Genomic DNA, 11618 nt, shown 5'->3' with positions numbered 1-11618 from the left:
GATGGCTGTGTCACGTGAATGGCATGAGCCTCTCTGATTGGATGGTGTGCTGGCCAATGGGAGTGGGTCGATTGGAGATTACAGCGAGCTGACTTTGAGGTGAGCCAGGGAACCTTCACACGCAGATGGCTTGTGTGGGTTGTGTGTGGATGGTGTGAACCAGAACCCAATGTCATCTCCTCGCCAAGGTCTTGCAGTGATGTTGATCTTTGCCGTGCGTCTTTCTCCCTGGGGAGTCGAACGTCGCGATGACTGCTGCAAGTGGATGTATTCAAGTGAAGGCCACGCAAAACAACTACAACTATTCCCCTCGCACTCTGACGCAGGAGCCGATATATCCAGAGGTAGCAAAGCCGCAAAGGCGCAAAGCCGCAAAGCGAAACAAAAGCAGCGGCTCGAGACAGCTAGTGCTGCTTGAAATCGAGGAGCAGCCCGTGCTTCAGACCGAGCGTCAGAATTGATGCGGGCACAATCTGTTGGTTGGGCGTGCGGGTGAATGAGAATGATCTCAGGATGGTGGCGACGGCGACTTTGATTTCGATCATGGCAAGCTTCTGACCAATGCCTGCAAGGACGGACCATGTGTTAGACAGGGTGTGCTGACTCTCAACCCATCTGCTCCACCCTGCCAGACAGCCGGCTGCCGACATTGAAAACGTTAATGCGAGTCGTAGAAAGTAGACCTACAGTTGTGTTGGCCGTCGCCAAACGGCAGGTAGCTTCCCGGAATGATTTCATCCTCCAGGAATCGCTCGGGTCGGTATTCTTTGGGATTCTTCCAGTAGCGCTCGCTGCGATGCAGAGCCTCGATCTCCACAAAGAAGAGCTTATGTTTTGGGAACCTGTATCCCAGCACAGTGACATCCTGCATCGACATCCTGGCCAGGAGCGCTGCGACAGGGTGGAGACGGAGGGCTTCCTTGATGCAGGCCTCGAGGTATTTCAACAGCGGAAGATCCTCCCAGGCGAAGGGGCGGTCGCTGCCAAGGACTTGATCGAGTTCCGTGCGGATCTTGTCGCAAATATCGGGCCGCTCCGACAGGCAGAACAGGGTCCAGGTGATGGCATTGGCTGTTGTCTCGTGTCCGGCCATGAAGAACCCAAAGACTTCATCGATGATTTCCTCGTTGTTGAATCTCTGCGTCGTTGAGACGGGTGCCGCTTTAGCCAGTAGAATGTATCATCAGGCTTCTCAGTCATCCCAGCCAGTGGAATATATCACCAGGTCCCTCGGTCATCCCACGCTCTTTATTCCACGCCCTATCAAGCCGACGGACTGAACGAAATGCGGGCCATGTCCAGCGGTTGGCTCGAGCCTCGGACGCAGACTTGCCTCATCCTCGGTGCCTTGGTCAACGAGGAGTCGGTCCAGCACATCCATATCCTTCTCGTCCTTGGGCGAGGAGCTCTTGAGAGTCTCCACCTTCAGGGCGATCAAGTCGTTGACAAAATCGCGGATGGGCGCCCCGATCTTCTGAGAATCGGCATGGCCATAACCATAGATTCCCCAGAGAAAGCCCACAGGGTTGTTGATTCTCTGGGCAAGAGCAGGACGGCATGACCGAGTCAGCGCGGGATGGCCTTGGTATTCCCTCATGTACCGCCATGGAATGCCGCGTGGTTATGCCTACCTTTCGGATGATATCGAGCATGTCATGGATGAGATGGATGACGTGGTCGAGCTTGGGGTTCTTGGCGCCCTCGTCAATCTCAGCCAGGACCGAGTTGAAGCTTTGTGAGAATGCGACCTGGCCGCTGGTGGCGTGGCAGCGAGTAGGATGCGGTCAGTCCATCAGGCCGTCAGTGATCAATCGACTTCCTCGGCCAGGCTGTTCGTATGCGAGGGGATGCAGCTTACATAACGTCGATCGTAAACTTTTGAAAGAGGTTAAATACGTTCACGGGCTCGGCTTTGGCAGTATACGAGCGAATGACGGCGTCGACATGTTGGGCAGCCACAAGAGACACCTCAAATGCGTGCTTGAGGTGGGTCGGGCTGAAGGCCGGCTGAAGGAACTTGCGGTGCCGCTTCCAGACTGCGTCGCCGTTGTAGGTCGGGAGCAAGAAGAGGCTGTTCTTGGAAAACCCAGCAAAGGACGGAACCAGGGTGTCGTCGCGGCCAAACTGAGCTGGGGTGTTGAGGATCAGCTTTGTGGTGGCGGCATCGCAGGTGAAGATCAGCTGGGCGCCAAAGAGAGGAATCTCGCAGATGGGACCGTATTCCTCGACCACTTTACAAAAGTAAACGTTGGTTTGGTAGTTGTCTCGGTAAGGCTGGAAGTCCAGGAGGGCCCCAACGAAGGGAAGGCCCTTGGGACCCGGCAGCTTGGGCTGGCTGGACGAGCGAATCGAGCGGACGATGATGGCGGTGGAGGCCAGGGCCGCGACACCTGCGAGTAGATAGGCGGCGGGGATCTCAGCAATGTTCAGCGTCATGGGTGGCAGTCGATGCAAATCAAAGGAGGGAGCATGGAGCGCCGACGGAGAAACCAAAGCGACCAGACAAGCGACAAGGCCTTCAAGAGCGGGCAACCGCAGGCGGCCACGGGCAGCCGCAGGCAGCCACGGGCACCCTCATGACCTTGTCCGGGGAGCGGTGATGCATCGCGACTGCGGACCCAGGCCGCACCGACTCCTCGCAGCTGTGTTTCGGGTTATGACATGTACTGCGTATTGTATTCTGTATCGATATTTGGGGTTCCCAAGACATGAAAAGGACCGACACTGGACATATGGGCCGATGCGACTCCGAGGACAGGTGCGGATGTCGGTTTGAGTCGTGTAGTGTGCGCACAGCCATCAAGGTGCTCGCAGCATCCGGTCCGCTCAGCACTGCATACATTGGTTTGGCTACCAGACCAGAGGACCAGTTCCAGTGACTGCCCCGGATGGCTGAGGGCTCGGTATTCAGGAATGCCGGGGGTTTCGTTTATCGCTATCGGAACTCGCCCGTTGCCGTTGTGTGCTCAGCTCTTCGCACGCGGGTTATCTGAACGGGGCGACGCTCCGCAGGGACTGGTCGCTCGCCCTGCTCGTAGTCTTGCGGGGCAATGTTGCGTGACCGCGGCGAAAGGAGCTGGTTGGCGGCGGGATAGCTTTGATCTGCCCCAGCGTATCCACCGTCGTCGCCCTGGCTTGCAGGCTGTTCGGCTCGCGGCGATAACACACGCGGTTCCCGGGCGCGGTCCGTGCGGGCACCTCGCTGGGTATCCAGCGCTGCTGCACGCTCGCGCACGGTGGTGCGGACCACCCGGGCGGCCCTGGGCTCGTCTTCACGGCGCACACGGAAGGGCATGGCCTCAGACTCGCCTTGTCCGGCAGCAGATGGATCAGGAGCGGCGGTTCGCTGGACAAACCGGGGTTGGGCTCGGGCGCCGTTGACGCGGCGGGTGCTGTTGCTGGTGGCCTTGTTCAGCTCTTGCTCCTCCTGCTGCAGGCTCTCGAGCTCCTTTTCGAAATCAAATTCTTCCGGGGCGACACGGCTCTTGGCAGAGCGTGGAGATAGTAGGGCATCGTAGTTCTGCGAAGGAGACATTTGTTCGCGCAGCAGCTCCTCGAGGTCATCAGCATCGGTTGAACGAGCAGGCTCCTGGCGTCGAACGGGCGTGCGTGAGTACTCGGCGTCCACATGGCGCTGGCGGGGCTCGTCGTGTCGGCGACGTTCTCTGCGAGGCTCTTCGCGTTGCTCGTATTGCCGTCGTTCTTGTTCGAGACGCTCCTGCTCAAGACGCTCTTGCTCAAGGCGCTGCTGTTCAAGCTGCTCCTGCTCAAGACGCTCCTGCTCAAGTCGTTCTTGTTCGAGTCGCTCTTGTTCGAGTCGCTCCTGTTCACGGCGTTCGAGTTCAATGCGCTCGCGCTCACGACGTTCGTCCTCGAGGCGTTCCATCTCGAGGAGTTCTTGCTCGAGCCGTTCTTGTTCGAGTCGCTCGAGTTCAATGCGTTCGCGTTCGCGGCGTTCGTTCTCGAGGCGTTCCATCTCGAGGAGTTCTTGTTCGAGCCGCTCTTGTTCGAGTCGCTCTTGCTCGAGACGCTCCTGTTCACGGCGTTCTCGCTCGATACGCTCATACTCGAGGCGCTCTTGTTCATGACGCTGTTGTTCAAGGCGTTCTTGTTCGAGACGCTCTTGTTCTCTGAGCTCTGCTTCGAGGCGCTCTTGCTCGATTCGTTCGGCTTCGAGGCGTTCGGCTTCTAGGCGCTCACGCTCTCGAAGCTCTTCCTCAAGTCGTTCTTGTTCGAGCCGCTGCTGTTCAAGCTGCTCCTGCTCAAGACGCTCCTGCTCAAGTCGTTCTTGTTCGAGTCGCTCTTGTTCGAGTCGCTCCTGTTCACGGCGTTCGAGTTCAATACGCTCGCGCTCACGACGTTCGTCCTCGAGGCGTTCCATCTCGAGGAGTTCTTGCTCGAGCCGTTCTTGTTCGAGTCGCTCGAGTTCAATACGTTCGCGTTCGCGGCGTTCGTTCTCAAGGCGCTCCATCTCGAACAGCTCTTGTTCAAGACGCTCCTGTTCGCGACGTTCATGCTCACGGCGCTCCTGCTCGCGGCGTTCTTCTTCAAGACGCTCGAGGCGTTCTTGCTCGATTCGTTCGGCGTCGCGTCGCTCTTCTTCGCGTCGCAAGGCTTCGAGTCGCTCTTGCTCTCGTCGATGTCGCTCCTGGCGCTCAGCCTCGAACCGGGTCATCTCCTCGAGCTCGCGCTCAAGTTCCTCTTGCTCGCGGCGCTGCTTCTCCAGGCGTTCTTCTTCGAGGCGTTCGGCTTCGAGGCGTTCCATCTCTTCAAGCTCGCGCTCCAGGCGCTCCTGCTCGCGGCGTTGGAACTCTTGGCGTTCCCATTCGAGACGCTCGTCTTCGAGGCGCTGGCGTTCAAGACGCTCTTCTTCAAGACGCTCTTCTTCGAGACGCTCTTGCTCAAGGCGCTCTTGTTCAAGACGCTCTTGTTCAAGACGGGCGGCCTCTTGCTCTTCGCGCTGGCGGCGCATGGCATTGACGGCCTCAAGCTCCTCTTGTTCGTTCCGTTGGCGCTCGGCCTCGATGCGCTGGATTTCGGCGAGCTCATCTTCAAGCTCCTGCTGGCCATCCTCGGCGTAGTCGTTGATGTTAAAGTCGTTGGCCTCGTCCTGGCCTCGGGTAGACGACTGTCGCGCTTCGAGAGAGTTGAGGCGGCGGGAAAGATTGTGGGGCGAGTATTGAGGGGTGGCTTCGTCATCGTCACTCTCCCAACCGTGGCGCTCCCGGGAGGGAGTGGCCGAAGGGCGAGGTGATCGCACAGCCTCCAGGACGCGAGGGGAGGGTGCAGGCTCAGAGGCGCGCGGCTTGAAGCTCGAATCAGGGCGGCCCGTGCTGCCTTGGGTGTGCAGCATGCGAATGAACGTCTGGTATTTTGCTTCCTCGGCATAGGCAGTGCGGATCTGAGCGTAGCTGGCGACGATGGCGCTTCGCTCAGTGCCGTCAAAGGATTGGATTTCGACCAAGAGCGTATCCTCGTCGACGCTCATGACATGACCCTGGGATGAAGAGCGGAAGCGGGAGTGGGTGTCAGAGTTGCGGTGCAGTTTGAACCTCATCTGGATATACCTCCCTCCCATCCATCAAATGCCAGGAAGAGCGCTGCTGATCATGGCGACATCTGCAGATACCAAAGGTCGGCAGAGTCAAGCACACAGGCGCAGAGGGACACTTACTGGCCACCAGACATAGCTTTCGTTGGCGTAGACCACGCGCACCTCGACCTCGTCGCCTTCCTTGCAGACCGGGATGACCAGCTGCGGTTCGAGACACGGCCGCATGCGGGCAAAATCCACGTCGATGTTGCTGCCCGAGTACATCTGCACAGCGAGAAAGCCATCGTTCTCAAACTGCTCGATGCGGCCGAGGACCCAGCCGACAGCCTGCTTGTGGCCCTCGACGATCTGGCCGTCGCCCTGGATCGGCAGCGGGACAGTGTCGAGTACCTCGACCAAATCGCCCTCGCGGATATCGTCGAGACTGGCGGCGTTGCGGCCGGGAAAGTCAAAGACAATGTCGTCACGCGAGTTGACCACGACCGAGGACGACTTTGCGTACTTGGAGACCTCAAGGATGATGTGCTCGATCTTGGCGGGGGTGAGGCCGCCGCCGATGTGGATGTTGGTGGTGCCATCCAGGAGGTTCTCGAGCACGGGATTGTCCTCAAAGTAGGCGTTGGGATGCGAAATCAGAATGTTGATGAACGGGAGGCGGTTGCGGTCGATGATGTCCATGTGGGTGAGGCAAGAATCGTTCATTGAGTACTCGGGCGTCAGCAGAGCCAAGACCAGAACGGCTGTAGTATCGAGAAGGGATGGCGGATGGATGGATGGATGGATGTTGTAGTGAGAATCATAAGAACCACACTGAGTGACGGCCGTGCACCAACGATATGTGTCGCCGACTCTCCACAGTGGCCACCAGCACTGCAAGAATACTCGCGTATTGCTCACAGATTGCCGGACGGAGGAGCCCTCGCCTCGGCTTGCCAAACCACCGACCGAGCCAAACACCGGTCTCGCCTGTCATCGCCACTTACCAGCACCCAGGGCGATCTCGGCCTGATCAGTGGTGATCTTTCCGTGTGGGTCATAATCAAGATCAAACCAGACGTTGAAACCGTACATCTTGAGGAGATCCGAAACCGACTTGGGGTCGACCACGGCGGTGCCGGCAGGCCCCGAGGAGAACCTGTTATCGTGGCTGTAGCTGATAAAGACCAGATCGGAGACGTTGCTGGGGAGGATGTTGATTGAATTGTGGTGGCTCGAGTGCAGGGGTTGTTGGAACGACGTCACAGATCGCGGGGACAACAGGTCTTCGGAGGGGGGCATACAGGGTTTTATTAAGGGTTTCGTCGGGTGGAGGGTTGGATTGGACGGAGAGTGGAGGGTGGTTGGCAAAAAAAGAAACGGGGGAGGAAGGTAAAAGGAGAGGGCGGCAGGGGACGGGGGAAGGATAGAAAGAGAGACCGGTGAGTACCTAGTTTGCTTGGCACGATAGCTTGGATTGCGAAAAGAGGGAGAAGAGGTGGCGGGAAGGGAAGGAAAGGAAAGGGAAGGGAAGGAAAAAGGTAGACACTGCAAAGACTAAGGGCCTCGGGCTACATCGGATGAAAGTTGGATCGAGGCACAAAGAGCAGAGGTGAAAGTACCAGCGACAGAAACAGCCGAGGAACAGACCGGTCCGACTCCGCAGCCAGCGAATTCAGGAAACCAAAATGCGCAAGGAATACAAGGCGATGGGCAAAGGAAAGGAAATGTACAGCGGAAAGGCAAGGGAGACAGGGAGACGAGGGAGGAAGCTGGGAGATCAGAGCATGACTCTTCGTTTACCTCGAGCACCGCCAGCCTCGTGGTAGGGGGACGAGCGGCGGTTGGTCAATCCCGAAGGGGGTTCGAGGAAAATCGGATTGTCGGAGAGGGACTTGTTGTCGACCTCCATGTCCCCGAGCAGGCTGTTGTAGCTGGTTCGAGGGTCGCGAATGGACTTTGGCATGACATTGAAGGTGTCGTGGATGGGTCTCGAGATGCGGTGGGCTTCGGGATGGGTCAGGGCGATGACAGTCTGGGGGACGGTATCGAGTCCATCAGCAGGAAAGCAGGGGAAGGACAAGCAGGAGGCGAGTGAGCTAACTGGAAGCAAGCGAGGCAACAGGAGTGCCGAGTGATGTCGGTGCACACAACAAGCGAATTGTATGGACACTGCCAGTCGGAGGAGTCCAAGCTGCTCGGCTGAAAGCAATCGGCTCCCGGCCAACAGCCACAACGGATGAAGCGAACCCAGGGACCGAGCAGGGACGAGCAGGGACGAGCAGGGACGAGCAGGGACGAGCCAGGCGTCGGTTCAGGGGATGCAAGCGTACCTCTCCAGAACGCAGGATGTCGGAAATGATGTCGTCGAGGTCGATCATGTCGCCGTCGCTGGTGCGGGCGATGGTGAACGGGGTGATGGCCCCCGTGAGGTTGCCCATGGTCTCCTCAAGGCGAGTGAGCCGGTCGTGGGCTTCCGCCAGGAGCCAGCCGACGGTGGAGCCCTCCTTGCAGGGGATCAGAAGAGTGCCCATGCTGGTAGCGACACGGATGCGCAGATTGACGGGGCCAGACGGAGTCTGATTCGGGCCGGAGTTGCTGTAGAGCTGGATCTGCGACAACATGGCCTCGGTGGCGTACTGGATGACCGAGTTGCGGTTGCTCTGCTTGCTCATGCTGCGCTGGAGATGCGATGGCGATGGCGAGGCCAGCGGCTTGGTCTGGGGCGAAAGCGCCGGGGGAGTGGTCGAGGAGGCCGAAGGGGGGGCTGGTGCGTCGGTGGACGAGGAAGCAGACGATTGTTTGCTATTTCGCATAAACGACGACAACATGGCGATGGATGTGGTGGCAACCGGGATCGGCTGGAGCTCGGGCCGCTGTGGTTGCTGTGGTGGGCGTTGCTGTTGCGGCTGGAGAAGCAGCTGTGGCCGGGGTCAGTGGTGAGGCAGGCAGGCAGAGGAGCCCAGGGGATGAGTCGGGGCTTGCCGGCGATTGGAGAGTGCTCGAGAGACCCAGGGCCAGACGACGGAGGGCAAGCACGGAGCGAGGGCAGGAGGAGGAAGAAGAGAAAGATGAGCCCGCAGACGAACGACGGCGACGACGACGGCGACGACGGCGAGAGCGATCCTGGGGCAGGGCGGGTGGGGGGCCACAAGGCGAGGGCTCGCAAAAGGCAGCGAAAGGGAAAGGAGGGCTTTTTTGGGAACGTGTTGTCGGTGCCAGGAGGGCCACGGCGACGTCGCGGCCTGTGCAACGAGCGCGGCCGCGGCGAGAAGAGCGAACGATGGATGAGCGAACGATGGATGAGCGGATGGTGGATGAGCGAATGATGGGTGAGCGGATGGATGGGTGAGCGGATGGATGGGATGATGGGTGATGTATAGATGTTCAAATGTTCATAGTGTCGATGTTCGGATGTTCAGATGTTCAGATGTTCAGGTGTGGGTCTATAAATAGCGTCGCTTCTCTTGGTCCTGCATCCGCTCCAATCCGTTGTCCTGTCGCACGGCGGTAACAACGCAATCTTGTATTGGCTGGCGAAGAAACCGCAAGGGCGCATCCAACACCATGCACATTCATGGCCACAGAGACATGTCCTTGGCAGCAAGTATCGCATTCGTGGCGGCAGTCCTGCAGATGCACTCATCCACAGATACATTCCTCTACAGACGCACCCATCTACAGCGACACCACCGTCTCGGAGGGCACTTCCAGGAAGATTCCCGTCGTGTTGTCCATCACCAGCGCCCACTCAAAGGTGACGCTGCCGTGGTATCCTGCGGGCGCCGTCCACCCAAATGTTATCGGAGGTTGCTTGAACTGCGGCGAGCTGTGGGTTAGCGACGACGGGCACCCGGGCACCGTGTGAAAGCGGTTGTCGAACGGGCCCCATGTGCCAATCTCGGTCTGAGCGCTGCTGACGGCATACAGCAGGATGCCGTTGAAGATACTGTTGGCAGGGCCCTCGACGGTGACGCTGAGCCGACCAGCTTCAGGGCCAGCCGCAATCGCAAGGCTGTTGCAGCACACCATTGCAAGACCTGGTCAGCATCGTCTCGGGACTGCCCACCGGAGAGCGGCAAAGTGATGTCCAAATGCCACAGTGCAGCAGTCGATCCAGAGATATCTCACTCACCTGAATGCCGATGAGCTCTGGATGGCGGCTCTCATGCCCCGGGCAATTTCCTGGCCGCCGTTCGTGATTGTGCAAACCGGCGAGCCATTCGGCAGGGCTGTCGCCAGCACCAGCGATGCAAGCAGAGCTCCCAGTCCAACGATCAACTTGGTCATAATCACAGCCACTCGTACGGATGATACAGCAGAACGGATCGGTGCCAGGCTAGATCTTGCAGAACTGCGGAACTGCCCGGGGTTGTAGCGATGGTGGAGAGCTTCAAGGTCATCTCGAGGGATTCTGTCTTCATATCAACCTTTGCTGGTGCTTGACCGATGCCGGCCCGGCCTCAGGCTTGAGCCCGCGCGCGCCGCTCTTTGGCCTCATGCAAGTGCCAGGGACCACTGTTGCCAAGCCGAATCCCTCGACTCGCAGCAGAGTTTCCCGCGGAAGGCGATGAAACCTTGATGGCAACTGGCAGAGCGCCGACATGCGGCATTGACGGCGACGAACAGCCGCAAGATGCCGCGAAGCTTCTGCACCCGCCAAGGTGGCATATCGAGCGCCAGATCCCGCCGACTCTGTTCAGCCGATATAGGATGGCCATGAACTTGGTGCGATACCGGCTGAACGCAGTCCGGCATATCCATGTCTGTGGGCAGGTTGCATGTCCACATGCTCGCATCAGCGCATATTTGCTCGTTGCCACAGCTCCCCCGGCACCACAAGTCCATCCTGCCGACATCATGCAGCACCGGGACCAGTCAAGGTGTCTCGTCAATGGCCCGCTGCGACCGAGCCGTTTATTGCTGGTTCGGCGGCGACATTCCAATCTTGTACTTTGTGGCAATGTATGCACCCAGGAACTTGAATGTCGACACATTCTCGGGCTTGAGCTGCTCCTGGGCCTCTGTATCCAGCAGACTGAACATCTTCTTCGAAGGCATGAAGGCGATGATCCGGCTCGAATCCGAAAACGGGTACTGTGGGCGATTTGCAGCGCCCGCCCAGCACGGAAGAGTTGGCATCAGCATTCCATACGCCTCCTTGGGCAGGCCATTGCCCCGGCTCCTCAACGACAGGTGCTGTCGTCCGGCCATAACTCCCCAGCACCGCTTGCGGATGTGTTCGTGCTGACGAACCCTCTCCCAACAACGACTCACCTGAGCCTCAACCTTGTCCCCGACCAGTGCTTGGAGCGACTCGAGCTCCTTCTGTCCTTCTGCCAGCTTGGCCTGCCACTCGCCCTCGGAGAGCTCGCTGTTGGCCGTAAACTCCTCCCGTAGCCATTGCGGGGCTTGCACTTCTAATCGGTGCGCTCGGCTCTGTGGAGGCCACTGCTTGATCGACCGCAGGAGCGATCTGTACAGCGACAGCGTTTGGCTCCGGAGATGGGCTGAAGACATGTCTGCGACGGATCCGAGTGTGTCCGGTGCTCCGAGTAGGGTGGGATGTGGGGACTTGCGAGATGCCTCGGGTGCAGCTTGCGGGACCAAAGCTTGATCTGGACTGGATCTTGACGCTGGCCGTGCAAAAAAACGCAGAGAGCAAGAGCGAGAGCGTCCTCGGCGGCCTCGCCTGCGGCTCGTTTGCCGGGCGGGATAGTCACCTGGCGCCGGCAATGTATTGGCAAGCACCCATGCTCGCTGGACATGGCATGACTCTTGCATATTCCATCTGAGGTCCCACCCGACATCCCACCCGACATCCCACCCGACATCCCACCCGACATCCCACCCGACATCCCACCCGACATCCCACCCGACATCCATCTGAGATTCCATCTGATAACTACTTCTGGCACGGCCACTCATCGCAGGCGACCAAACACGCAAGATGCGCCCCGGCACCACTCGACTCTATGTCCCTGCCGATCATGCTGCCTCTGGCGGGCCATGCCATTCTGTGTGCTTGGGATCAAATGAAGCCAGCAGGGCCAGCGCCTTCACGAGCGAGGGGGAATCGCTCGCCCTC

General features: G+C 59.0%; 4 protein-coding genes across 4 annotated transcripts; all 4 read right to left on the bottom strand.

Annotated features, from left to right (window-relative positions):
* Positions 1 to 250: 250 nt before the first annotated feature.
* BJ171DRAFT_570139 (cytochrome P450) lies at positions 251 to 2475 on the bottom strand. Its single transcript, XM_053113614.1, has 5 exons — positions 1859 to 2475; positions 1632 to 1755; positions 1334 to 1537; positions 688 to 1138; positions 251 to 565 (listed from the first exon to the last, which is right to left on the bottom strand). The coding sequence occupies exons 1-5, from the start codon at positions 2434 to 2436 to the stop codon at positions 405 to 407; spliced, it is 1518 nt and encodes a 505-aa protein (XP_052963977.1). The 5' UTR covers positions 2437 to 2475; the 3' UTR covers positions 251 to 404.
* Positions 2476 to 2654: 179 nt separating this feature from the next.
* On the bottom strand, positions 2655 to 8670 carry BJ171DRAFT_570138 (uncharacterized protein). Its single transcript, XM_053113613.1, has 5 exons — positions 7864 to 8670; positions 7334 to 7565; positions 6538 to 6816; positions 5675 to 6294; positions 2655 to 5497 (listed from the first exon to the last, which is right to left on the bottom strand). Exons 1-5 carry the CDS (start codon positions 8359 to 8361, stop codon positions 2936 to 2938), a joined length of 4191 nt encoding a protein of 1396 aa, XP_052963976.1. The 5' UTR covers positions 8362 to 8670; the 3' UTR covers positions 2655 to 2935.
* A 538-nt stretch (positions 8671 to 9208) lies between these two features.
* BJ171DRAFT_584793 (uncharacterized protein) lies at positions 9209 to 9820 on the bottom strand (the record flags this gene model as incomplete). Its single annotated transcript, XM_053114327.1, has 2 exons — positions 9209 to 9545; positions 9666 to 9820. The coding sequence occupies 2 exons, from the start codon at positions 9818 to 9820 to the stop codon at positions 9209 to 9211; spliced, it is 492 nt and encodes a 163-aa protein (XP_052963975.1).
* Positions 9821 to 10327: 507 nt separating this feature from the next.
* BJ171DRAFT_516842 (uncharacterized protein) lies at positions 10328 to 11256 on the bottom strand. The gene is made up of 2 exons (XM_053112072.1): positions 10808 to 11256; positions 10328 to 10627 (listed from the first exon to the last, which is right to left on the bottom strand). The coding sequence occupies exons 1-2, from the start codon at positions 11048 to 11050 to the stop codon at positions 10448 to 10450; spliced, it is 423 nt and encodes a 140-aa protein (XP_052963974.1). The 5' UTR covers positions 11051 to 11256; the 3' UTR covers positions 10328 to 10447.
* Positions 11257 to 11618: the final 362 nt, after the last annotated feature.

The sequence above is a fragment of the Polychytrium aggregatum genome (genome assembly GCF_025602895.1).
Source record: "Polychytrium aggregatum strain JEL109 chromosome Unknown BJ171scaffold_36, whole genome shotgun sequence".
Classification (NCBI taxonomy): Eukaryota; Fungi; Chytridiomycota; class Chytridiomycetes; order Polychytriales; genus Polychytrium; species Polychytrium aggregatum.
The sequence above is the reverse complement of the archived record's forward strand: the minus strand, read 5'-3'. Positions and strand labels throughout refer to the sequence as shown.

Coding starts and splice junctions, on each gene's coding strand:
- BJ171DRAFT_570139 (XM_053113614.1), bottom strand. CDS start 2,436: ATGACGCTGAACATTGCTGAGATCCCCGCCGCCTATCTACTCGCAGGT. Junction 1,756..1,858: donor AAGTTTACGATCGACGTTAT/GTAAGCTGCATC, acceptor CCACGCCACCAG/CGGCCAGGTCGCATTCTCAC. Junction 1,139..1,333: donor ACCAAGGCACCGAGGATGAG/GCAAGTCTGCGT, acceptor TCAACGACGCAG/AGATTCAACAACGAGGAAAT.
- BJ171DRAFT_570138 (XM_053113613.1), bottom strand. CDS start 8,361: ATGTTGTCGTCGTTTATGCGAAATAGCAAACAATCGTCTGCTTCCTCG. Junction 7,566..7,863: donor ACATCCTGCGTTCTGGAGAG/GTACGCTTGCAT, acceptor ACCGTCCCCCAG/ACTGTCATCGCCCTGACCCA. Junction 6,817..7,333: donor CGAGGCTGGCGGTGCTCGAG/GTAAACGAAGAG, acceptor CCCCCTCCGAAG/ACCTGTTGTCCCCGCGATCT.
- BJ171DRAFT_516842 (XM_053112072.1), bottom strand. CDS start 11,050: ATGTCTTCAGCCCATCTCCGGAGCCAAACGCTGTCGCTGTACAGATCG. Junction 10,628..10,807: donor GGGACAAGGTTGAGGCTCAG/GTGAGTCGTTGT, acceptor AATCGCCCACAG/TACCCGTTTTCGGATTCGAG.